Source organism: Alnus glutinosa, chromosome 4 (assembly GCF_958979055.1).
Source record: "Alnus glutinosa chromosome 4, dhAlnGlut1.1, whole genome shotgun sequence".
Taxonomy (NCBI): Eukaryota; Viridiplantae; Streptophyta; class Magnoliopsida; order Fagales; family Betulaceae; genus Alnus; species Alnus glutinosa.
In genome coordinates this window covers 25106488-25130191 of record NC_084889.1, presented here as the reverse complement: position 1 = coordinate 25130191, position 23704 = coordinate 25106488, and the positions used below count along the sequence as shown (strand labels likewise).

General features: G+C 36.4%; 3 protein-coding genes across 4 annotated transcripts; 2 read left to right on the top strand and 1 right to left on the bottom strand.

Annotated features, from left to right (window-relative positions):
• The first annotated feature begins 497 nt into the window (after positions 1–497).
• Positions 498–5739, top strand: LOC133867066 (L-Ala-D/L-amino acid epimerase). 2 transcript variants are annotated; one of them, XR_009899985.1, is made up of 8 exons: positions 498–1263; positions 1793–1903; positions 2171–2387; positions 2523–2856; positions 2976–3037; positions 3198–3270; positions 5226–5368; positions 5500–5739. XR_009899985.1 is itself a non-coding variant. In XM_062303743.1 (7 exons), coding segments are annotated over exons 1-7 (1293 nt in total). In that variant the 5' UTR covers positions 498–768; the 3' UTR covers positions 5227–5414. The 2 variants fall into 2 exon arrangements, 1 of the variants encoding a protein (XP_062159727.1); XM_062303743.1 differs by lacking the exon at positions 5500–5739 and having other exon boundaries at positions 5226–5414.
• Positions 5740–13318: 7579 nt separating this feature from the next.
• On the top strand, positions 13319–13949 carry LOC133866027 (non-specific lipid-transfer protein 2-like). Its single transcript, XM_062302591.1, has one exon. The coding sequence runs from the start codon at positions 13452–13454 to the stop codon at positions 13728–13730; it is 279 nt and encodes a 92-aa protein (XP_062158575.1). The 5' UTR covers positions 13319–13451; the 3' UTR covers positions 13731–13949.
• Positions 13950–16403: 2454 nt separating this feature from the next.
• Positions 16404–23328, bottom strand: LOC133866985 (kinesin-like protein NACK1). The gene is made up of 15 exons (XM_062303655.1): positions 23089–23328; positions 21899–22301; positions 21699–21788; positions 21507–21607; positions 20733–20849; positions 20546–20627; positions 20386–20453; positions 20241–20300; positions 20025–20149; positions 19175–19373; positions 18967–19077; positions 18784–18876; positions 17693–18628; positions 17272–17591; positions 16404–16925 (listed from the first exon to the last, which is right to left on the bottom strand). Exons 2-15 carry the CDS (start codon positions 22134–22136, stop codon positions 16598–16600), a joined length of 2868 nt encoding a protein of 955 aa, XP_062159639.1. The 5' UTR covers positions 22137–22301; positions 23089–23328; the 3' UTR covers positions 16404–16597.
• Between the last annotated feature and the right edge of the window lie 376 nt (positions 23329–23704).

Below are 23704 nucleotides of genomic sequence, written 5' to 3'. Positions count from 1 at the left end.
TGAAAGAGTAAATTAAAGAATAAGGTTCTTCCAAGAAGTTTATGTAATAAAAATGTTATTAAAACCAATCATCTCGATTTTAAGTGAAATATTGATGAATTATTTTATGAATAAGATTTTATTGTATACATCTAACTGATAATGAAAGATGTGAAAATACTTAGTAATGCTATGAATAAAAGATAAACCATATCAACTTTAAGAAGATAAAAAAAAAGAAATAACTAATCTCTTAATTACATCATATCCCACCATACATTAAATAATTATAAAAATATTATTAAATGGCGAGCGTGATCGTTGCTGCATTTACGTTTCTTTAAAAAAAGAAGAAGAAGAAAGAAGAGGGAGTGAGATGATTCGTATAAAGTCTATAGATGCAGCAAAATTCGTAACAGCAGGGAGATCCATGGCGAACATGACAGAGAGTTGATAGGCTCCCACCAGTGATTGTGATTCGTGGACATGGCTTCCGAGGTCGTCATCATTCGACAAAAAGCAACGTACGACAAACATGTGCTTCCAAAATAAACGATGAAGACAAGAAAACACATGAAAATAGTCTGTCTTAAATTATTGATATCTGAATTAAAAAATGGTAGAATGCTTCTTCCCACTCTGTTCCACCATTAGTTAACTACGAATCCCAGTACAATGGCTGCTCTCCAAGTCTCTTTCTCTCTCTCTCTGTGTCAATCAAAACGACCCAAACCCAAGAAACCATCCAAATCCATCAGTCGATTCACCACGTAAAACCCACAAACAAAAATGCTCTCAACAGGGCTCTCTCTGTTTTCATCACCCCAAAATATTATCCACTGTTCTCCCCTGCATCCCACCCGAAACCCACGAAAATCCCACTTCTTTTTCGTGGTTTCAAGCAGTTCTACAACAAAGATGTCGGCGACGGCGCCTGCTGCGACGAAGACGAGCTTCAGGTTCAAGAATTTGATGGAGACGTTCGAAGTTGATGTGCAGAGAGCGGAGAATAGGCCACTGAATGTTCCTTTGATTGCGCCGTTTACGATTGCGTCGTCGAGGCTGGAGAGGGTGGAGAATGTAGCAATCAGGATCGAGCTGAGAAATGGGTGTGCGGGATGGGGTGAGGCTCCAATTTTGCCTTTTGTGACTGCGGAGGACCAGAGCACAGCGATGGCGAAGGCGGCCGAGGCTTGTGAATTGCTAAGGCGGAGTCCGGCTATGACGTTGGGGTCGTTGCTGGCGGAGATTGGTGGGGTTCTTCCTGGACATGAGTTTGCTTCTGTGAGTAACATTGAGATTTTAGCTCTTTCTGGACTCTTTGATTTTCTTGGTGTTGAAGCTTTGTATATGTCAGTTACAGTTCATATTTTGATGATTTTGGTGATTTGTGATTGTTTCGTTGTTTGGATTTGAATGATAATCTTTTGTGCTGTGTTTGACTGCTGAGAAAATATAATTTGAGAAAACTTCAAACCTTCAATTGGGTCTTTTACAAGAACTTGCTTGATCGTTGACTTTTTCGTTTTTAGGTATCCAAATGAAAAGAAAACAAGAAATTTGAAATCTAGATTTCATTCCTTTTAATCTCTTCTTAGTAAATCAAATGGAGGGTTATTGAATCCGTTATGCATGCCTTCTCTACTACATCGGTTGAAGTGAAATAGGTTGGTTATGTTATACCTGCACTGATGAATATTTATATCTTGTAATGATTCTTATACATTTGTGGTCTTACCAAGATCTTTTGTGGCCCCATATTATAATATATGAAGTATTTTAATTTCTCATTCAACTCTTTTTGCAATTGAAGGTTAGGGCAGGAGTCGAAATGGCTGTGATAGATGCCGTTGCTACTAGCATTGGTGTACCCTTGTGGAGACTGTTTGGTGGAGTTTCAAATACCATAACAACTGATATAACAGTAACGTTCCTATCTTAGTGATTCGGGCAGTATAAGATTGTCAACTCTTTTTGGATATTAATCACTGTAATGGATATGTTCCTCCTCTCTTTCATTGTCATATTTCCTTTTCTGGTAGAAGGCACCCAGTGGGGCTGGTGGACTTTTGGTGTTCATTTCTGCTGGTGTAATTAATAAATTTAAGTAATTTTTAACTAGTACTGGAGGAAAGGACACGGTAAAACTTTTCTCATGAATTAAGTTTAAGCCATTTTTGCTGGCATGCAGATTCCAATTGTTTCCCCAGCTGAAGCTGCTGAATTGGCTTCCAAGTATCACAGTCAAGGATTCAAGACTTTGAAGCTTAAGGTAGGAAAGAATCTGAAAGCAGATATAGAAGTTCTTCAGGCCATACGTGTGGCACATCCTGAGTGCTTGTTTATCTTGGATGCCAATGAGGGCTACAAACCGAGGGAAGCAATTGAAGTTCTTGAAAAATTACATGGTATATGGTGCATATAAGTTGCAAAAGACAGTTATTATTCTGTATAATAGCATGTGCATGTTCTACATTCCTCCTACCCCAAAATTTGTGCTCCTTTAGACAATGAACTAATTCAAACTCTTACTTTTCTTGCAGAAATGGGGGTCACTCCTGTTCTTTTTGAACAGCCTGTTCATAGAGATGATTGGGAAGGTCTTGGTCATGTTACCGGCATTGCAAAAGACAAATATGGGGTATCTGTTGCAGCTGATGAAAGTTGTCGAAGCTTAGTTGACGTTAAGAAAATAGTCCAAGAAAAACTTGCGGATGTCATTAACATTAAGCTTGCCAAAGTTGGGGTTGTGGGAGCCCTTGAGATTATTGAGTTGGCAAGGGCGTCAGGGTTACATCTGATGATTGGTGGTATGGTTGAGACTAGATTGGCCATGGGCTTTGCTGGTCACCTTGCTGCTGGCCTTGGGTGTTTCAAGTAAATATCGTAATCCTCCTTTAAAAATAAACATACCTATATATGTGTGTTTTTTACATGTATTTTAATTTCCATCTATACTGGTGTTTTGAGATCTAAGTAGTAATTTGCTTCAACAGGTTCATTGACCTAGATACACCCCTTTTGCTATCTGAAGATCCAGTTCTTGGGGGTTATGAAGGTATTCCTGAGCTTGACTAAAGCTCTATAGTTCCTGTCTGTTTCTTTTTTAATTTGTTTCTTGATTATATATATATATAAAGCCAAATTTTATATCTCAACCTTTTGTGAATATAAATTTGGCAATTTTTTTGACACCCTCAAATCATTTCTTTGGCTAGTCTCTGGTGCGGTCTACAAGTTCAGAAATTCTAGAGGCCATGGTGGTTTCCTTCATTGGGACAATATTGCTTGGTATGCCATTATTAAACCATCTAAGTGTGTTTTTTCTTTTCAATTTAATTGTGATGAAGAAACAAAGCTTATAAATGTTCTGACTTTCTAGAATTTTCTGCTACCTAGCCAGAATGATACCATATTTAATACTCAAGGTGTTATTAAACCTTGGTTGAATTTTGTATTGAATTATAGAATTTGCCTAAAAGGCAAGTATTGATTTTATTTTATTTTATTATTTTTTAAGATGAATGAGATTATATTGAAGAAAACTCGATTTTTTACAAACACCCCAGCATTAAAAACTGGATCAACAACTAGCAAACTAGAATACAAACATTCTGCAGAAAAATTAACAAAACTCTAGCGCAGCCTCTTTTTTCTACTAAATTTCAGCATTTAAGACTACTATAAAATTCAGCCTCTTTTCTGGTAACCCCCATATGCTCCGCATTTTCACCAGTCAACTGGAATTTTTCATAACAATTCTCGTTCTGATCTCCCAACTAATTCTCTGGACAATTTTCTCTTCTGTTTTTAACTGATTCGCATGTTTAATGCCATTCCTTTGCTTCCAGATATTATACACAGCTGTACTCAAGCATACCCTGCATAAAGTTGCGTTTAATCCTCTACCTTTCAAATCTCTCACAGCCCACATTATTATCAGCAGTATTATCTCTCCCTCAACAACCAAGAATTCAAATCACACTCAAGATCAAGATAGAGATTCAAATGAAACTGAATGACCTATTATCATGTAAATTCAAATATATAGTTTGATTGTATAGTTATCTCAAAACTCTTGTATAACTGAATATTCTATTTATACATCAGCCTATACCACATTATGGTAAGGTAACAACATCAAGAAGATATAAGATTCTACAATTATAACCTCCTCACAATCAGTAAAAGGATCTTTAATTAAAGATTTACTTAGAATCACCTTCCAAATCATTTTACTAAACCCACATTGGAAAAATATATGTCGTCTCCCCTAAATACTTCTGGCGAAGACACTTAAGACATCCCCTCTATAACCCCAATTCAGCAACTTTTGCCCTATTGACGGACTATCCCGCACAGAAAAGAGCTTGTCTTGGAATGGCCATTGAAAACAATATTATATTCCGCCAATCAACTTGTATCTAATCGACTCCCAAGTTTCTGCACAAGTATACAAGCCCCTTTTAGAGATACTCCAAACAGGTTGATCAATCTCGCCAATTCTCGCTATAGGAAACTTGCTTTGAATTGTCACAAGATCATCTGACCTTGCCGGCAACCAACACCTGGTTTTATCTCTTAAGACGCTTGACAAGTTAGCATCAACCTTACTACTGGCATCATATACAATTCTATGGCCGAATTTTTCATGCAGGACTCCTTTCGGATGCCACCAATCAATCAAGCCTTGATTCTTTTTTATCACGTAAAGATCACAAACAGTAGGGCAACAATGCTATGGCAGTATTAGTACTTCTTAATAACTTTTTAAAGTTCACATAAAAAAACTGCACTGTGGATGGAATTTTCCTTATATTAGGTGGAAAAGAAAATCTATTTGAAAGTAAACTAGTAGGTGGAAAAAGAAAAGAGAGGAACAATGATGATAAAAGCATTGATTACAAAACTTCTCATATAGGTCACTTTAGGTCATTGTACATAAGAGAAGCTACTTTTGAACACACCTTTTTCTTCTCCATAATCTCAGCTCTCTGTTCAGCCAGTATAAGTTCATCTCTATGTCTCAGCCCAAAACATTTGGGGGTAAAAAAGAGTCACTTACTTTTTCTCCCATTTATATGAGAAAAAACATTGGCTGAAAGTATATTACCATTGATTTTGATGCTGTAGTGTATTCAACTGAGAAATTATAATAAAACTGTAGCATTATCTTCAATTTCTCTATGCTAACTGCATGGTATTATTTTCACTTTTCTATGCTAACTATACCAAATCATCTGCAGACCTGGAACTTTTTGGTTGCTTCCTTACTTCTGGACTGTGAGCAGAGTTTATATGATTCTCTTGCTTGAACTATGCTTAGCCTGGCAGGCCCCCATTTTATGAGGGGCTGAACTGATCTGTGCTTGTATTGATGTGTCTCCAGGTGAGACATCTGGATCAATGATTCTAATAATATTCATTTTAGCGAATTCCTTCCTCTTGTGGGAATGGTCGACTTTGTTATCATCATTGCTATTTGAAGATAAATTGTTTAAGACATTTCTCATTAGACAGGTCCTGTATAGGGGTGTGCACTGACTCTGTTGGAGTCGGAAACCCCCTTTCCACATTCCGCCTCTACTGGAGTCGGAGGAGTCAGAAAACCTCCAACTTTTCCTCTTGAGGAGGGAATTTCCACCCTGCCTGAGCCTCCAAAATGTTGGAGGTGGAGTTGGGCAAAAGTGTCAAAAGTGAACTTGGGCTTTTTCTGGAATTTTTTGGGCCTTGCCAACCAGTATTTTTTCAGGCTTTATTATTTTGGGCCTTAGTTCTTTACTGCGTGTTATTCATAACCTTTTTTGGGCTTTATTGTGTTTGGGCTTTCTGGTGTTTTTCAGAACATATTTTTTAGGTTTTGCCCTCTTTTTCAAACCTTCTTTTCGGCTTTGCACTATGTTTTACCCCCTTTTTAGGTAATTTTCTGGGCTTCTTTGGGCTGCAGGTAATAGGGCATCATTGGTTTTTTACTAGGTGAGACTGGACTTTATAAGTGATTATAAGAAGATCTAAATTGACTAGTACTTTTGGATTAATAGTACATATGTAGCTAGCGTTTTCACCCATATAGAGTGGGTAGATTATAAGAAGATCTAAATTGACTAGTACTTTTGGATTAATAGTGCATATGTGGCTAGCGTTTTCACCTATATAGAGTGGGTAGATTATAAAGGCATTCATAGGTGGTATGTCCTACATTAGTTCCTTATTGAGTGAAACTAGCTTTATAAGTGATTCTAAGAAACTCCAAATTGATTAATCATTTTGGACTGCTATTGCTTTCCCTGAATAGTTACACATTTGCCTTGAGTACATTTATCCAGCCTTCTGGTTTGAGAAGGACAAGTAACTCTGTTGAATTAGTCTCTCAAAGAATAGTGAATCTTGTAATCATATGCTAATAAAAGTGTGTAAAGTGAATTTGGAAGGACTCTAGCTCAAATGATCAACTTCATCGTATCTATGGGACAGAAGGTGAGGTTATGGGCCCCAAGACTAAACTGAATGCATGTGTAACTCACCAAGAGAGTTCATGTAAGTTGGTTGAAAAGTTTGAAAGAAAAGGATAAAAGATCAATTGTGTGGGAAAGAGTCCATGTAACTGCCGGCTGTCAGCTGGGATTAGGGTTTTATTTTTAGCTGACTAGTTCACTAAACTTTTCCTTGAAAGTTCTACCACTTCTCTATCCATACAATTAAAGCACCATTAATAGAGCACACCACAGCTCACCTGTTCTCCTCCGATGTGGAGGAAAGACATCTCAAACAGAGGAGTTTTGGCAGTGCCTCTTGATAACCGTTTATATTCTTGTGGGCACAAATATAAAAGGAGAATTAGGCAAATGGTCATTTAACTGGGAGTATGAAATTGAAATTTACTTTCTTCTAAGAACTTAACTAGGTTGGAGCTTAGCAGACCACATTCCCCTGGTTTGTCAAAGCCTTTGATTGATCTCTGTATCTTTTATCTTCCTGCCTGTAGTTACTCTAAGCCTTACATCTGCAACAATGTTCTTGAGACCAGTTTCTTCATCCTTGTACTTTTCCATACGCAAAGTATTGTTCCTTTCAATCCATATATGCTAAATGTAGGCCACCCAAGTCAATTTCTACGAAGGATTGATTATCCTTCCTATTGTTTAGAATCCAAGTCTATACCGTATCCCAGTCATTCAAATGCTTGTTTTTGAAACGATTTCCCCAAATCCTTCATAAAAACAACGCCCATAAAAATGATGATCATTTCAACTTTCCATTGAACTTATGCAAAAGCAACAGTGGCCATCACCTGTATACCTCCAATTAGTGTTTTTTGTTTTGTCTTTCGTCATATTGCTATACAGGTGAGATTAGGATCTTTGAAATATATGAAATCGACTTTACTTTACTCTCTTGGACACCATTTTTCTGCAAAAAGTTGATACATAGGCATGCCTAATGAATAACTCCAAAGCCTGAAATCATGAAGTACAATATGCTTGGTTCTATTCCAACAAAAGAAATGATTGGTTTTTATATTTTGCCAATCTCTTGTCGATCTTCATACAACAAATGTGCAAATCCACCATTGGACATGTGGTCTCTCAAATTCAATTGTAAATTTATAAAAAAGATGGGTAAAAGATCAACAAGAGATACATATGTAACATCTCTCTTCCAACAATCGCTTCGTCCATCAGGATTGCTACACTTTAATGGATTCAATTTTGATAGACCAAGCAGATGGAGCCTACACTGTAACCGTTGTAGTGTAGTAGATGTGACTTCAAAATCTAATCACAGTAAATCCTCTAATTAAATTTGTCAGAGATTGGACATTAGCATGCAAGGTTCACGTTACTGCTACTATAGATTTGTTGTTTTTGCTGAACTAGGAAGGGGGTTCGATGGCCCAAGCAACAACAGAAGCTAGTGATGAGTGACAATTAGTGTAGGTATGCAGGGTTTTAATCATGTCAAGACATGAAAATAAGATTATTATAAATGTCAACTTTAATCTGACACATTTACTTAAATGGGTCAAATCCTTAAATTATAATCTGCTAATTTCGTGTTAGATTTGTGTCGGGTTTAGGTCGTGTCGAAGTATGGGTATAAGACAATTTAAGTCAATCTTCACTCGATTCATTTAATTAAACGGGTTATACTCTTTAGCCTTAACTGACCACTAATTACGTTTCTTCTCTTTAGATCTGTTCTCATGGGCGATTTATAGGATGAAGGTTAGTCAGGTGTGAGAAGTTATCTCTCACAGCCGATTTAAATAAATTTTTCTAGGATATTTGGTTATTTTTGTTTTAGATCTAGTCTGCTCAGAGCAGATCTACTCATTAACTATTTTTGTACATGAGTTAGCGGAAGATGAAAGTTATAGATATCACTTTATTGTAAAAATTTTATTTGTATCTACGACTATGTAACTTCATAGCATATGACTATGATTTTACAAAACTTTATACTTTGTGATGTAAGAGCTTAATGCTCGTAACTTTTGATTAATGAAACACCCGTATCCTTTGTAACACCACTCACCACTACCAACTACCAAGGACAACATTTGGCTCGAGTTATTAATAATATTAATAGAAGCAGTAGTGATCATGCAAGCATGAAGATTAAAAGATTAAAGAGGTGGAAGTACCATGATTTTAAGGGCCCGCATAATCATATCAAGCACTCTAATTTTGACCCAGTGGACCACCCACACCCAGTAAGACCAATAATGATCCATTTTCACGCTCTAATCATGTTAATTCACCTTCTTTTGATTAGTCTTTCGGACATGGATAATTAGTACCAAACACCCACGTAAAAGTTAAAAAAAAAATAATTACAGCACCTAAGTCAAATCTTAACTGCATAATTTACCCGACGTAGCCGTAGAGACGGCTTACAGTGCTTACATTGACTAGGCGGTCGCCTAAGGAATAAAATAAGGCTCTCAAAAATCATTAGTATAATTAAGATTCCTTCCATAAAGAATATTTAAGGCCTCAATCATGTGGTTTTTAGCATTTCTTATTTAATGAATAAAGAGATCGGTTATATATATTTTTCTTTTACATCTTTTTTTCAAATATAATGATTAATTTGAAAAGAAGATGTACATAAATGTATCCGAAATGTACACGAGATATAAAAATAGCATTTCTTACAAATGTACGAAAATGTAACAGACGTAAAAATAGCATTTTTCATAGACAATTTAGAATTTTTTCAACCCAAACTCTATCTATGAAACACAAAATAGCTTCTTCAGCTATGGTATGAGCGGCCTTATTCGCTTCTCGCTTGACATGTTCGATTTTCAATATCTCAGCTGACTCAACCCTATTTTTCAAGATCTCAAGATCTCAGCTGATCCAACTGTTAGATGATATTTTATTTGACTGTCTGGTAGAAGGGATGATAAAAAAAAAAAAAAAAAATTAAAAGGATGAAAAATGTCTTTTCTTCCCTTCTATGTTTCATTATCATTATATCTATATATATTTATTTAAAATTCATTAATTAGGAGTAAATTTGTCATATAACTTTCTCTCTCTCTCTCTCTCTCTCTCTCTCTCTCTCTCTCTCTCTCTCTCTCTCTCTCTCTCTCTCTCTCTCTCTCTCTCTCTCTCTCTCTCTCTCTCTCTCTCTCTCTTTTTCTTTTATTATTATTCAACATCTCTCCCTGTTTTCTGTTCAACATTTAGGAGGTAATTTTTTGTGGACCAGGTGAAAAACACTCACCCTCCCCCTCTTTCTTTCTTTTCTCTTACCAGGTGGATACTAAATCTACACTAGCTAGCTAGATTTGCTTCATTATTACATATGACCTACACATCCGAACATCGGATGAATCCAACCATGAATAATACTATTTAGAAGATTGTAATATTACTGTCAAACAACTTGATGATGCGACAGTAAAAATCTTTCATTTGATAAGTACTTATTTTTACTGCTACGTCATCCTAGTTGTATAGCTGTCATATAGCAATCTACTAAATAACATTACTCTTCTGGCCCTTTAGAGTGCATTTTGTGTGGAAAATAAGATTTTTCGAGATTTGCTTTGTATTCTAACCAAACATGTAAAATCCTTGATGCATCACAATAAAGGAGACAAATCTCAACTACAATGAAAGCTCAAGTGGCGGGCGCCTACAAAGGCAGAAGAGCAAATGCTTAGAAAAGTAGAACTCTTTTTTCTACATGGCCCTCCTAAACTTTACCTCTAAACTCGCCAACTCATCTACCACTTTCTTACATTTCGCCTAAGAATTGAATGAAATTTGAAGTGCTGTGGGTCTAATTGATTACCCCTTTTGTCAGGCATGCACAACTTATATTTGAATTGATCACCTAAATCCACTAATTTGGCATCTTGTATACTTTCTTACATATTAGTAAATTGAGAAAGCATTAGCACGCGGCCGATAGATTTTTAGAATTCGAACCTAGTATTTAGTTTGAAGTGTATATTGTTAAATAACCACTTATCTTAAAAGTTTAAACTGATAAGATTGTAAATTTAATCATTTAATTAATGCTTTAATTCTTCCTTTAATTGTGGGCTTCAACTTTTTGTTAATAAGTGAAGCCTAACACATGAAATATTTAATTGAAATGGGAGGTAAAATGTGGAGTCAAGATTCGAACTCAAACCTCTGCTCTGATATCATATTAAAATCACTTATTTCAAAAGTTTAAGTTGATAAGAAATAGTAAAATTAGTCATTTAATTAATATTTTAACACATATTCCTATCCTTCATGCATAAATTTTAGCTTGACGGGTTTATGAGTGGGAGGAAAAATTGTAACCTAGAAATGTTTTCTATAAAGCACCACCAAAGGGTGTTGGTCTAGTGGTAAATCTTGCTTTCATGTAGTTTACTCGATTTGAGATCATAGGTTTTGGGGTAGCTAGGGGCTCGAGCCTCATGTGCATTATTCATACTTGCCCGGGTTCTTATCACTATGCCGACTAGGTCGAGCCATGAGCGACTCTTTAGGCCCTTTTTGTTTGGTATCCTAACAGTTAGGCAAGTTTTTCATAAGAAAGAGAGAGAGAGAGAGAGAGAAAGAGTAAAATTAAATTTGGACCGTTTAGGTCACCAACGCCAAATCCGTGTCGACCTCCGGCGACGTCTCTGATCCGTTTTGCTTAGCAGAAAAAGAATAGAACTTTTGGGTACATAAATTTGTTTTATAGTTGACAACAAAAGAAGTTTTATTGAGAAGGCAAAAACAGGGTACATCATGTACAGTAGAACATGCATATGCGGCACAAGTCTTCTCTCCTTATCCTCTTATTATTCCTCCAGTAAGCCTCCTGCTTTTAAATTTTCTCACCAGTGCAAAAGCTTAAGGCCAGACAATTGTGGTGGCAGTGTACCGACAACAAGGTTCATGATGAGTGATTATAATCATTGATGATTACACAAAACTCATATATATATATATATATATAGAGAGAGAGAGAGAGAGAGAGAGAGAGAGAGAGCAGGTCAAACTAATGATAAGAGCATGTGGCTCCACACTAAGAAGCTGTAATCAAACTTGCAGCAATTGCTCGCATCAGCATCACCGAAAGGCACCACAACCACAGTGGTCTCATACATTCGTGCTTCTATATATATATATATATACGTGTTAAATTACCATCTATCTCAAAAGCTGAAGTCAAGTGTAAGCTCAAAATCTCTTTTAATAGGTGATGCCAGACTGTAAGCTCAAAATCTCTTTTAATAGGTGATGCCAGACACATTGAATATTTAATTGAAATTGAAGGTAAATAAAGGAGACAATTAGAATTTAGGACCTGTATATACCATGTTAAACTTAAGCTGATAGGAATAGGTAAATTTAATCATTTAATCAATACTTTAACAATTTATATATATATATATATAGCATTTAATTAAAATATGCATAAAATTGTTGAGTCCTCTTATACTTATGATAGATATGGTGAGGAGCAGTTCTTTCTCCATGCTTAAAACGTTATCATGATGAAAGGACATTGCTTTTTCCCACCTGAATTGGCTGGATTTACCAAAAACATTTGAAGTACGAAGTTGGATGGATGCTCCAATGCCATGCAAATCATTGTGGACTCAGGCCTGCTGCCTTTAAAGAAAAGGTTATTCTTCTTCACAAAGGATTTCTTAATTTTATCATTACACCACCCGTACGGCTTGAAAAAACTATGGTACATGTGATGTAGTTTTTTCAACGGTCCAAATATGAGATGTACGTATTTTTCTTACGATGCTAGTTTGCTACCATGGCACACATGCTGTAGTTTTTTCAACGGTCCAAATATGAGATGTACGTATTTTTCTTACAATGCTAGTTTGCCTTTCTTATACTAGGTCTATCATTTGCTATGCTAATAAAGTTGCCAAGCAAACGTTTAAATTAAACTTCAGCTAACTATAAGCTGATATGAATGAATTTGGCAAGGAAACAGATCTTCTTGAACAGTGCCATATGAACTATCAATCTGATCATATGGCATTTTGTACTTTGAGCTCCGCCGAAAGATGATTGATAAAGCTGACTTTGGGGCCTTCAATTATTTCTATAAGTCTTTGACAAAAGAAATGCTCTAACTTGACTTAATCTGTTCTTCTGCTCGTCCAAATTTTAGTATTATGCTTCTTTTGAACTATTTCTCTCTCTCTCTCTCTCTCTCTCTCTCTCTCTCTCTCTCTCTCTCTTATATTAGGTGTTTATATGCAGTTCAGTTTGTCATTAAAGGAAGGAAATTAAAACTAAACAGGAATAGTTAATTTTTTGAGTTCATTACCTCACTCTGAGATCTACTGTACTAAAGAAATGGAGGTATACATTCATATTCATTTTGATAACTGCTTTAAAAAACATTGTTGTATGCTATCTGTGTAATCTGATACGAAGCAATGCGTTTAATAACTTAATTTATAATTTAACATTTTCTTTCATGGGTGTGTTTAAACTTCTTGTTAATAAGTAAGCCTTAACATACTCAAAACCTTTGCTCAGATATCATGTTAAGCCCTAACATGTAATGCATCATTCTCGCCCATTCATGAGCCACCCTTTAAAAAAAAATTAAATGGACTGAAATCTTTGGATTTAGATCTTCGAAGTGAATTAATTCCCTCCTTTTAGCAATGGACCAACTTTAAAGTAATAGGCCCCAACAAGAGGCTCCTTTTTTCTTTTTCTTTTTTTAATACCAAAATTTTCTTTGGTAGCTAATCCAAATCAGAGGTTTTTTTAATGGCATGAAATTCCCTTCACTCCTGCTATTCCTTTTCTGGTTTCTTTTTACTGATCTCTCCCCTATAAATTGAGAGGGAACCACAGCCAAATCCACAACACACCCTACAATCTTTCTCTACATCTCTCCCTCTCTCTCTCTCTCTCTCTCTCTCTCTCTCACGCACGTACACAAACACACACACACATCTTTAGCCACCCTCAAGTGAGTGAAAAATGAAGGCATCATACATTGCAGTGTGTGCTCTGCTGCTGCTGCTCCTAGCCAGAGCACAGATAACAGTGGCAGTAACATGCAACCCCACGCAGCTGAGCCCTTGTGTGAGTGCAATCACATCTTCAAGCGCACCATCTACAGTTTGCTGCGGTAAGATCAAAGAACAGAAGCCCTGCCTCTGCCAATACCTCAAGAATCCCAACCTCAAAAAGTTTGTGAACTCCCCCAATGCCAGGAAAGTTGCAAACACTTGTGGAACTCCCTTCCCCAAGTGCTAGATGGCTGAAACAGTGAAGGGAATGCTTCTCCATCCTATATGCGCCAAGCTTCTTTGGTGCATTGTGTCAAGGGTGGAGATTAATTAGAAGGTTAATTAATTTTATGTTAAAGTTGGTGTGGTCTGTCATATATATATCTTGTGCTAGCTAGTAGTAGCAGTGTTTGTGCTGGAAATAATATTGGGGGTCATGCATGCGCACATGTTCCCACATTGAGTCTGTTGGCGTGGTTTAATTATCATATTTTCTAGTTGTTGCAAGGCTACTAATGTACTATCAAAATCAATGTTGAATCATTACTACCATGTCCTGAAGCTTCTCTCTCTCTCTCTCTCTCTCTCTCTCTCATTCACATGCATATCTTCTTCCCATCAAAGTTTATGGAGAATCTACTAGAAATTTCCGATTATAATTAGAACAGAGAAATGCTACATGTACTTTCAAGTACTTTCTCCCAAATACTTATTTCCTGATGTGACATGAAAATCACCATTGATATATCATATATATATATATATATATATACAGATTAACGTGTCTAAAATGACTAAAGAAACACAAGATATAAATCATGACTAATCTGTTCCTCTTCTCTCTTGATTGTCACGGCTCTGTTGCTGTTTCTTATCAGCGACTATGGATCAATTTGTTTCATAATAATGACAAGTATTAGACCAGCTTTCGTGGAATTTGAATAGTTGCCATAAGGGCATCTCTAGTAGTAGTGGTTAGTTTACCTTGAACATATTTGTGACCAGGAGTTTTCATGTTATTCTTAAAAGTATATCTTTCTTTGGTGCCAAATAAATAAATAAATAAAGTAATAGTTTTTGAACTCCGAAATTCAGACACCAAACACTGGCCAATATAACCAGAGATGTCAATAAATCAGCATTACACAGTGAAATAAATTTTTTGCAGAAGGTAAGTTCTCTACACAATTAAATGACATCTTTTTAATGATAGCACATAATGATTGGAAACAATATCTATATATTATTTAACCACTGGTGATTGACACGTATCCAAAAGACATCTAGAGATAAAGAGATATAATATGAATCTTGCAGTAAAATCTTATTTTAAAATTATTTGAAACAAAAGGTAACATATCAAAGATAACCAGTCATTCACTTCTACTCTAAAATTCAGAACTCATGGAACCAAAGGACTTCTTGGCTCCCAATTGAAAATGGGTCGCATAAGTAGCAAAACAACTAAAGAATATATAGATGGCAAATAAGCTTCAAAATGACTGCATAATACAAATGAAAGGACATAAATTTTCTCCAAACTGAATTTCATCAAGGGATTTACTCTGATCGAATCTATAAATTTGTCATGTTTTCCTTTGCATGTGAGAACAACTTAATTTTTTAATAAACTGGGTTAGAGGTGAGTGATGGTATAAATCAATCCACATCCTCCTCTCATCCCCCCAAAGCCTATGTGGCTTTATTCCCTCGACCAAAAAATCAATCTCCAAACACCAAATGTTATGGGGAATCACGCTACATTGGCTTCGGGACCATAGGAGGGAATGAGGGTGTGATGTATAGCATTGCTCGTTGGAGGTTTGAGGAAATTCTTTGGAAAAAAATATACATATTCCCTTCAAACTACCACCTGATTGTCAATGTCCTCGAAACCAAAGATTGAGTCAATGTCTCCCAAAACTACCAAAAATTGTCAATGTCCCCTCCCCCCAATGACAAATACCTTTGATATTTTTAATTTTTGAAAAAAAAAAAAGGGTCACAAGATCCACAGTCGTGGGTCTTCACAAGATCCTCTTCCGCATTTCATTTAAAATTAAGATGGGTCATTTTATGGTTCAACTGCTGAAGACTAAGATGAACTTGTTCACTACAACAAATCTGGACGCACTGATACCCTCCTCTGTTCTTGAGGCGCCACTGATGAAATGTGTCCTAAAGTGTAGTAGATCTAGACGTTAGTTATTGTGGCCTCTCAAACAAAAAAGAAAAGAAAAACAATACAAATTAACAATTAAGCATATATCATTTTTTTTTTTCTTCCATTGCCTAAAGAAATCCCTCCCTTTATTGATATGAGACATTTTGATCCCCTTTTGGCCTTTTCCTCTCACTACCTGCTGATTCTGTTTGAGGCATCTTGTAATTCCCCCCCCCCCCCCCCCCCCCACCCTCTTTTTTTTTAAAAAAAAAATAAAAAATAAAAAATAAAAAATTATAATTAATTCTTTTTAAGGGTATCATTGGAATTTCACACAACTTCTGTTAAAAAAATCGACTGAGAAAATGTAGGAAATGATGTAATTGGAATGCCAGCAAAACACATAGCCAATTGAAAAAATTATAAACTAGATAGCTATTCGATATTGGATGAAAACACAGGTAATGTGGTGACAAATTCTATGAAAATATGACGATTATATGGGACAGGTTAGGAGCTACTATATTCTATAGAAACATTGTTAATGGCATTCCCAAGACCGTGGCGCTCTCAATATTCAAAATTCCGTTTTAAATCATTATTTATTTCAACTATTTATCTCAAAAGCTTTAAGTTAATGGGACACGTTCTCTCAAATATTTAAAGTCTGTGTTAAATTATCACTTATCTCTAAAGGTTAAGTTGAAAGGAAAGAGAAAATTTAATCATTTAATCAATATTTTGATAGTCCGAATAAGACGGAAGCGAAAAGAATCGATTCTTTTATTCAAATACGAAAATTACAAAAATTAATATCCGGAGCCATGATCATACATATATAGGGCGCTCCACGAGTCACAAAAATAACAGCTTGGACGTTTTGGAGGAAAGCTCCAAAATTCATATTCATGTACAAGAGATAATAAGAATGTCAACAAAATGTAATTTGATCACAAATGAAGAAGGTTTGAGATTTGATTCCAGCCCACAAGCCATGTCCTCTTATCAGATGGAAGCACAAAATTAAGCTCGAACATCTCCTTGGACAAGTTGCCACTTTCACAGAACCCTACAAGCTTTGCCACTATTTCAGCACTCTCCTGTACATGCTTAGCATCATGGGGATCTGTCCAAAGCTTGTTTACAAATTGCATCTTCCTATGCTTCCCCTCAAGTGGGATATCCCATTTAATGTACAACGCATCTCTCTCCTCCACTGTCAAACGCGATGTCAACCTCTTCGCCAGGAACTCTCTTTCACGCTTAAGTGCTCTGAAACTGCGCATTTCACAACCAGATTTCAATCAAATTATATTTTCAGTCAACTTGAACGACTAAAAAGGTGACACTGAACATCAGAAAGAAGATATGAAAAATCCACTTTTGCAGTTGAATTTGATCCCTTCCTATCAACTTAAGCTATGGTGGGTCACAATTTCGAACCCTGATTCTACAATTCATCACGCGTTTGAATCTCACTTATTAAACCGGAGTTTGAGTGCACACGCAAAAGGGAGTGTTAAAATATAAATTAAATTATTAAATTCTTATCAGACTCCACAATTCACTCCCAATTTAGACAAGCTGCCTCGAAGGAGAAGGGAGAGAGAGGAAAAACACCTACCTTGATGACAAAGAGATTGTGGGCTCGTCTCCCATGGGAGCTGGGCTTGCATTCCCGAGTTCTGCTAGGTGCTGCTGCAACCAAGTCAGGCGTCTGAGCTCCACTTCCATGTAAATTTGATCAGCCGGGTCGCCCTTGAATAACAAATAAAACTGGGTCCTGTGAATGATGGAGACGTAACACAAATCCCATAACTCGATGATCTGCTGCCTTTGCTCCCTAAAAGTCACTTGCCATGAAACCTGCGGCAACTCTGGCTCAATGTTTTCTTCATCCTCTAGATTGTACCCAGCTGCTTCATTTGCTTCCAGCTCCACCACCTATAGACATATAATAAATGCATATGAAATTACTTGAACTTCTGAATCTAGTGGACAAAATAGGAAGAAATTAATAATAGAAAGACAAGTAGATATTGTACCTGGCAAACAAGTAATTGTTTTTGGTATTGAAGTTTGGCCACACGTTCTTTCAGTTCTGTTACATATGCTCTTATGCTTCTTACATTCTCTTCTGCAGCATTTTGGAACATCTTTTGCATTTTCTTCATGTTAACCGAGCTACAACGTCGATAACCGGGAGTGTTTTCCTTAGATGAGACATCTCCACCATCTTCACTCTTGGTCGGTGTCTCCTTTTCAGACTCTGGCAGAGTGTCAATGGACACAGTATCATCATGCTCAGGCTCAGGAGCTCTATTTTCAATATCAGAATCCAAAACTTGCCGAGAAGCTGATAGAGGGGAGCAAGGAGATCTTATAAAATTTTGGACGTTGGCAACATTACTCGAAGCCAAAGGCAGTAACTTCTTCTTTTTATGTTCCTTCTTAGCCTTGGGCGATGATTCACTGTTAAACTGGTGATAATTACTTGGAAGAGACATTACCAATTTGTCTATGGACTTCTGAACATTTTCAAGCTGCTCCTCAAGGTTGGCGATGGTGCTGCCTTGTGAATGAAGTCTTGTAATCTCTTCCTTCAGGTTGGTACTGACACTCTTGTTAGGAGCAACTGTGTTTCCAACTTCTTTTGGTACTGAATGCATGGAACGCATGTCCCTTATTTCTGATTGCAGCTTAGCAATTGTTTCAGCTGCATCCTGATTACCCAGTCTATGACAATCCACTTCCTTTTGTAGTACTTCCAGCGCTCTATTTGCTTCTTCTCCAAGCTGCTCCTGGAGATGTTCTAGTTTACGAATCTCATGCATAAGCGTGAATGGAGCAGTTGATGATTGCCTCATAGACTGCCTCAACATTGTACTTCTTACTTTGTCAACACGGCCTAGCTCCTTGGCTTCACCAGTATAGGAGAGACACTTCTTCACTGGATGGGGTGATTCAAATGGATTTGAACTCTGAACGACAGAAATGGAAGGGTAAGTTGAAATGAAATAATCTTCTTTTTTCTCTTTCTGTGAGAAAGTTGAAACTGCTCATGTATTATTTCATCTGTAAGTGTGTGTCAGGCAGAGAGAGTCAGAAAGAGACAGAGACAGCGACAAAGACAGACCTGCTGGTCCTCCTGAAGTTTTTTCCGTAGTTCATCCACCTGAGATTGTGCAACATCTCTTTGCCGTCTCAATTCCTCAATTTCCATCTCCATCTAGACATGATCAATAACGTGACATAACTATCATGGATTCAATTGCACTCCATTAACTCAAAATCAGGCCAGATATGTATCACAATTTACCTGCTGAATTTTCCAATCCTTTTCCTTTGATGGATCAGGAGTGCGCAGTTCTGCTTCCAGCCTGGCTACTTCCTTCTGCAAATGTCTTACTAGCTGCTTGTCTGAAACAACCTGATAATTTGTTTAAAGAAGAAAGAAATCATTATTGATCTTTATTTAAAATTGATGGAAAATGCAAATGAACACAGTGAGAAGAAAGCAACAGTACCATGTTCACATGGGCATTATTTGTTACTTCCTTTGCGCGGGTGGCAAAGTAGAGAGTGTTTCGCGATTGTTCAACATGGCTCAGGGCTGGACTCAGAGTACATATGATGGCCGTGCGTGCATTCCCCCCAAGTGAGTGCTGCAATATGCGAGTAAGCTTTGAGTCTCTGTAGGGTATATGGCCACTTCTTTTGCCAACACTGCATGTAAATTATTCAAGAAGCAACCAAAAGATTATTAAAATATCAGACAATCAATATAATTAAAACTAATAAGCTGTCAAGAAGGGTATGAAGATCATGTCCCAAACATTACGTTGAGAAGTTTAAGTATAATTTGGGGCTTTCATTGTTCTGGCTATTGCTCATGTTACATTTAGTATGAAAGCATGTAGTTGAGACACCAATTGGAGGTTTCAACCTTATCAGGTTTATGATAAAGAGTTTCGCGTATATTGTTAAAAATCAAGTGAGGCCACTTTCCGATTGTAATAGTGAGACGTGCTGCTAGAAAGGGGTAAAAAAGGCTTGTGCTACTCTGCTCTTATACAAGTTGCTGATATGAGATTCTGAGGCTTTCATGAAGACATGAATTTATCACAATGTACGAATTTTACATAAATTCACCTAACTTGAAGCAGATGAAACTATATTTGAAATATTCATATATAAGTTTTGACTAATTATATGGTAGGAAGGTGTGTGTTTCTTTTCTAGAGCCCTTTGTAACATGTAAAACTGCCCAAGGAAAAGGCACATATCAATACAGATAAGCAAACATTTAAGATGAAAGCAGGCTTTAAAATGTGTAAACTGTCTCTCCATATCAAGTATGCTATAGTAGATTCTGACCTGAGCTTTCTGATTACTGTTGTGAGTGTCATCAAGCTGAGGTTAATATGGCATCCTTCCCTAAGCCTAGCACCATCTGCATGTGTCTGTGAAGCTCTTTCGCTTCCAGCTAGATCAACAAAATTCTGCAGATTGACAATATCAATAACTTATAATGGAAGTAATCACCAATGCAATCTAAATGATCAGATAAAGGTAAGAATGTTTTATATTTACCAAGCTTGCAACAAAGGACCTCACGCAATCAGAATTTTCACGGAGAGTACTTTGAATTGTCTGTGCAGACAGTAAATGAGTTACTTGTTAGAAGAAAGTTTTTATGTTAAGAGCATCAAAAGAAATTATGATTCACGAAAGTTACCAGCCTTATTATCTGGTGTGATCGTGAGCTGTTATCATTAAGGGCAGTTTCACCAACTTGCCTTTGAGCTACAAAACCGAAGAAAAACAATTAATTCCAACAAAGAAAGCAAATAATATGGAAGCTTAGTTAACTCAAGCTCAAGGATACAATTATTTACCTTCACAAATATTGATCAATTGTCTCAAATGTTGATCATCATTTGCTGTTTCCTCTACCAACTTCTCAACCACAGTACCTTTCTGCAAACAAAGAATGACAAAAATTCGAGTTGACGGGGGGAGAAGCTCTCTCAAAAAACTCACGACTTGATTCTAAGTACAGAAAAAATTTTGAAGAGACAATACCTCTGGATCATCCAACAGCTTCAGATTGCGACCAGATTCTGCATTTAACAGGTCTTTTACATTCTCATTATATATTTCAAGTCCAGAAATTTTTATTGCAAAATCTCTTTCTGGGGTCTGCAATCATGAAAAATGAGCACAAAATTAGTTTGAAAGGCACAATCTTCTTAATTCTTATAATTACTGCTGTAACTTCATCAACCAGAGAATCGGTGGCAGAGTACAATTAGGGCAGGGGGTACTATGGCCACCCCAAAGGTTTTAAAAACCTGCTGGAGCTGCTTAAATTTCTTCATATCTTTGCCTAATTTACATATATATGGCACCCCACTCAATTTTTGAAAGCGAAAATGAAGGTAGTCATAAAAATAGAAAATTTCATAGACCAGAAAGTCCAAGTTGGAAGTAAGTTATGCAAATCAACTAATCAAGCTCAACTTTTTAATAAGACAATTTTATTTTCTTTTCTTTTTCACCAGCCAATACTAGGCTTGACAAGAAATATTTTGTAGTTACCCAATGTTTTGTCCATTTCTGCAAATATGTGTCTCAAGAATTAAGTACTCCATTCATAAACAACTAATAAATAAATTTTTTTTCTTTCTATATCATGAATTAGGTTTAAATATCATATATCAGCGCAACTTTATGAGTTTTTCTTGGCCTCATGTCAAATTAAGCAATTATCTTGTTTGGGTCTTCCCCAACCCCACCCAAGCTCAGCAAGAGTCCAAATTCAAGGAAACAATAATATTAGGTTCTGATAAAGCTTACATTCATGATATGCCTATAGATATCATTAACGGCTTTCTCTGTTATTCCCCGCATCGTGTATGTCTTACCACTGCTAGTTTGTCCATATGCGAATATGGTTGCTGAAATGTAAGATATGATAAAAATGAATATTCAATTCAGAAACAAAGCTAAGAGTTAATCAAGACAAATGAATTAACGGATATGTGCTACCATTGATCCCCATCAAAGCGGAGAGAGCAACATTCTTTACTCCTTCCTCATATACTGTCTCAGTTAGACTAGCAGGACCAAAAACTTTATCTGCAATAAGAAGAACCTAGTTAACTGATAATTTTTGAAATCATAAACCGAAAGAAAATGAGCTTTTATAGATAAGAAATCATGGAGAGGGGATGCATGTTATTAGGTACCAAATGTGAATGAGGCTGGTTGAGCTGAACGCTCCTGAGGTAGTGGTTTATGAACAATTGTATGATCATCAATGCACTCCCACGCTACTTGATCTTTTGCTAGCTGCTCCCTTTTGCTTAAAGGCCTTAACCGCACTGTAACTACAATCTTCTCTTCCTTGACTCTTGGCCCCCCTGGGGTTGATACTGGTGTCCTCTCTATCTTTGAAACTGGTGTTCCCGGAGTTCTAACGGTCATTTTTTTATGCTTAAAATCTGTTGCTCTGCTCCTCAAAGGTTGAACTAGCAAGAACACAAAGCAGAAATGGGAACTATGCCTCCCCCCACAAGAGGCTATAGAATCGAACTCTCTCTTGATGCAACAATAAATAGAATATCAGCAGCTGCCAGATCCAAGATGTATCTGTGAAAATCATTCAGAAAATTAATCAGAAAATAGAATCGAATTCACTTACCACATATTGCCCTCAAAATGCCAACCAATCAGAAAATAGAATCGAATTCTTTTTCTTTCATGTTATTTTGAAGGGAGAACATCGATAAATTTGTGTATGTTTCAACTTGAAAGAGATGCAGAAATGTGAATAAAAAAAGAAATCGAAAAATAAAAGCTTCCACAGTTTCAGATTTTCTGGATCAAACGGTCAAAACAAATCCAGATAAGCTTAACGGCTTACAAAATCGAAATTATCTCGTTCATTTCCTCATTTTGAAGACCACTACATGAATAATTAAAAAAAATTAATAAAATCCTTTTCTCCAATTTCCTACTCACTTTCGATTTCAGATGAGGTTAAATCACCACATTTTTCGCTGTTTTGAAGATTATTCCTCATAATCTCAAACTTAAACTTTTATACTGTTAAGAACTCGAAGTTGATGGCCCTAACACAAACAAAATAGTTCAAAAAGCTTCCATTTTTAAACAGAGATCACAGCAACCGCGTCGAATCATAAAAGGAAAGTTAATTAAAAACCATTTCACTGACTTTATTTTCAATTGCATCAAATTCAACCTGAAAACTAACACAAAAAACGAACATTAAACACACAGTAGCAAATAAGGAAACTTAAAACAAAAATTTAACATTCCTTCGACTCGCCACTGAGTTTTCAACAGCGAATTCTGAGATCTAACCAAATATAGAAAAACCAGACAAAATAAAAATCGCAAAAATGAAAGTACTCACGGAAACCCTCGAAACTCGAGAATTTTTCGAGGAACACTCAGATCCGAGTGGACGATACCAGACGAATCGATCAACAAGCTAAGGAACACGAAGAACAAAATTAGAGTTTCTTAGAGATATAAGAGAGAGAGTGAGAGAATTCTAGAGAGAGGAAGAGAGGGGAGCGTTAGAGAGAGAGAGAGAGAGAGAATGACGATTCTTCTAGGGTTTGAGTGCTCTTTGTCTTACTCTTTATGAAACGAAATCAAAAGCTATTGGGGCTTCTCTTCTCTCTCTCTGAGTATGAGTTTTGAATTTGGGGCCCCCCAACGGCTAGTTCCTCTTTGTCTGTTCGTTTTCATTTTTTTAATAATTTATCGATTTTTTCTCTTTGTATTTTATTTTACGTTTTCGTGAGTTAATTGCCGAGTATTTAAAGTAGTCTGGTTTCAAGTTCTAACGGTTTTATTTTTGTTTTTGTTTTTTATTTTTATTTTTTTAATTGAATTCAATTCAACGACAAAAGGACAAAAAGCAGAACTTTACATTGCTCGGGTACCCCTACGAATTGGAGTTATTATGTTTGCTCCCCGCACAATCTTCTCTTTTAACGAATTTACTTCTTATTAAAATCTCA

Excerpts from the sequence above, each read along its gene's own strand:
- LOC133867066 (XM_062303743.1), top strand. The coding sequence starts at position 769 with ATGCTCTCAACAGGGCTCTCTCTGTTTTCATCACCCCAAAATATTATC. Across the intron at positions 1,264-1,792 it reads CTGGACATGAGTTTGCTTCT|GTTAGGGCAGGAGTCGAAAT; the intron begins GTGAGTAACATT and ends TTGCAATTGAAG. Across the intron at positions 1,904-2,170 it reads CCATAACAACTGATATAACA|ATTCCAATTGTTTCCCCAGC; the intron begins GTAACGTTCCTA and ends GCTGGCATGCAG.
- LOC133866027 (XM_062302591.1), top strand. The coding sequence starts at position 13,452 with ATGAAGGCATCATACATTGCAGTGTGTGCTCTGCTGCTGCTGCTCCTA.
- LOC133866985 (XM_062303655.1), bottom strand. The coding sequence starts at position 22,136 with ATGACCGTTAGAACTCCGGGAACACCAGTTTCAAAGATAGAGAGGACA. Across the intron at positions 21,789-21,898 it reads ACCAGCCTCATTCACATTTG|ATAAAGTTTTTGGTCCTGCT; the intron begins GTACCTAATAAC and ends TTCTTATTGCAG. Across the intron at positions 20,628-20,732 it reads AGCTGTTGGATGATCCAGAG|AAAGGTACTGTGGTTGAGAA; the intron begins GTATTGTCTCTT and ends CTTTGTTTGCAG.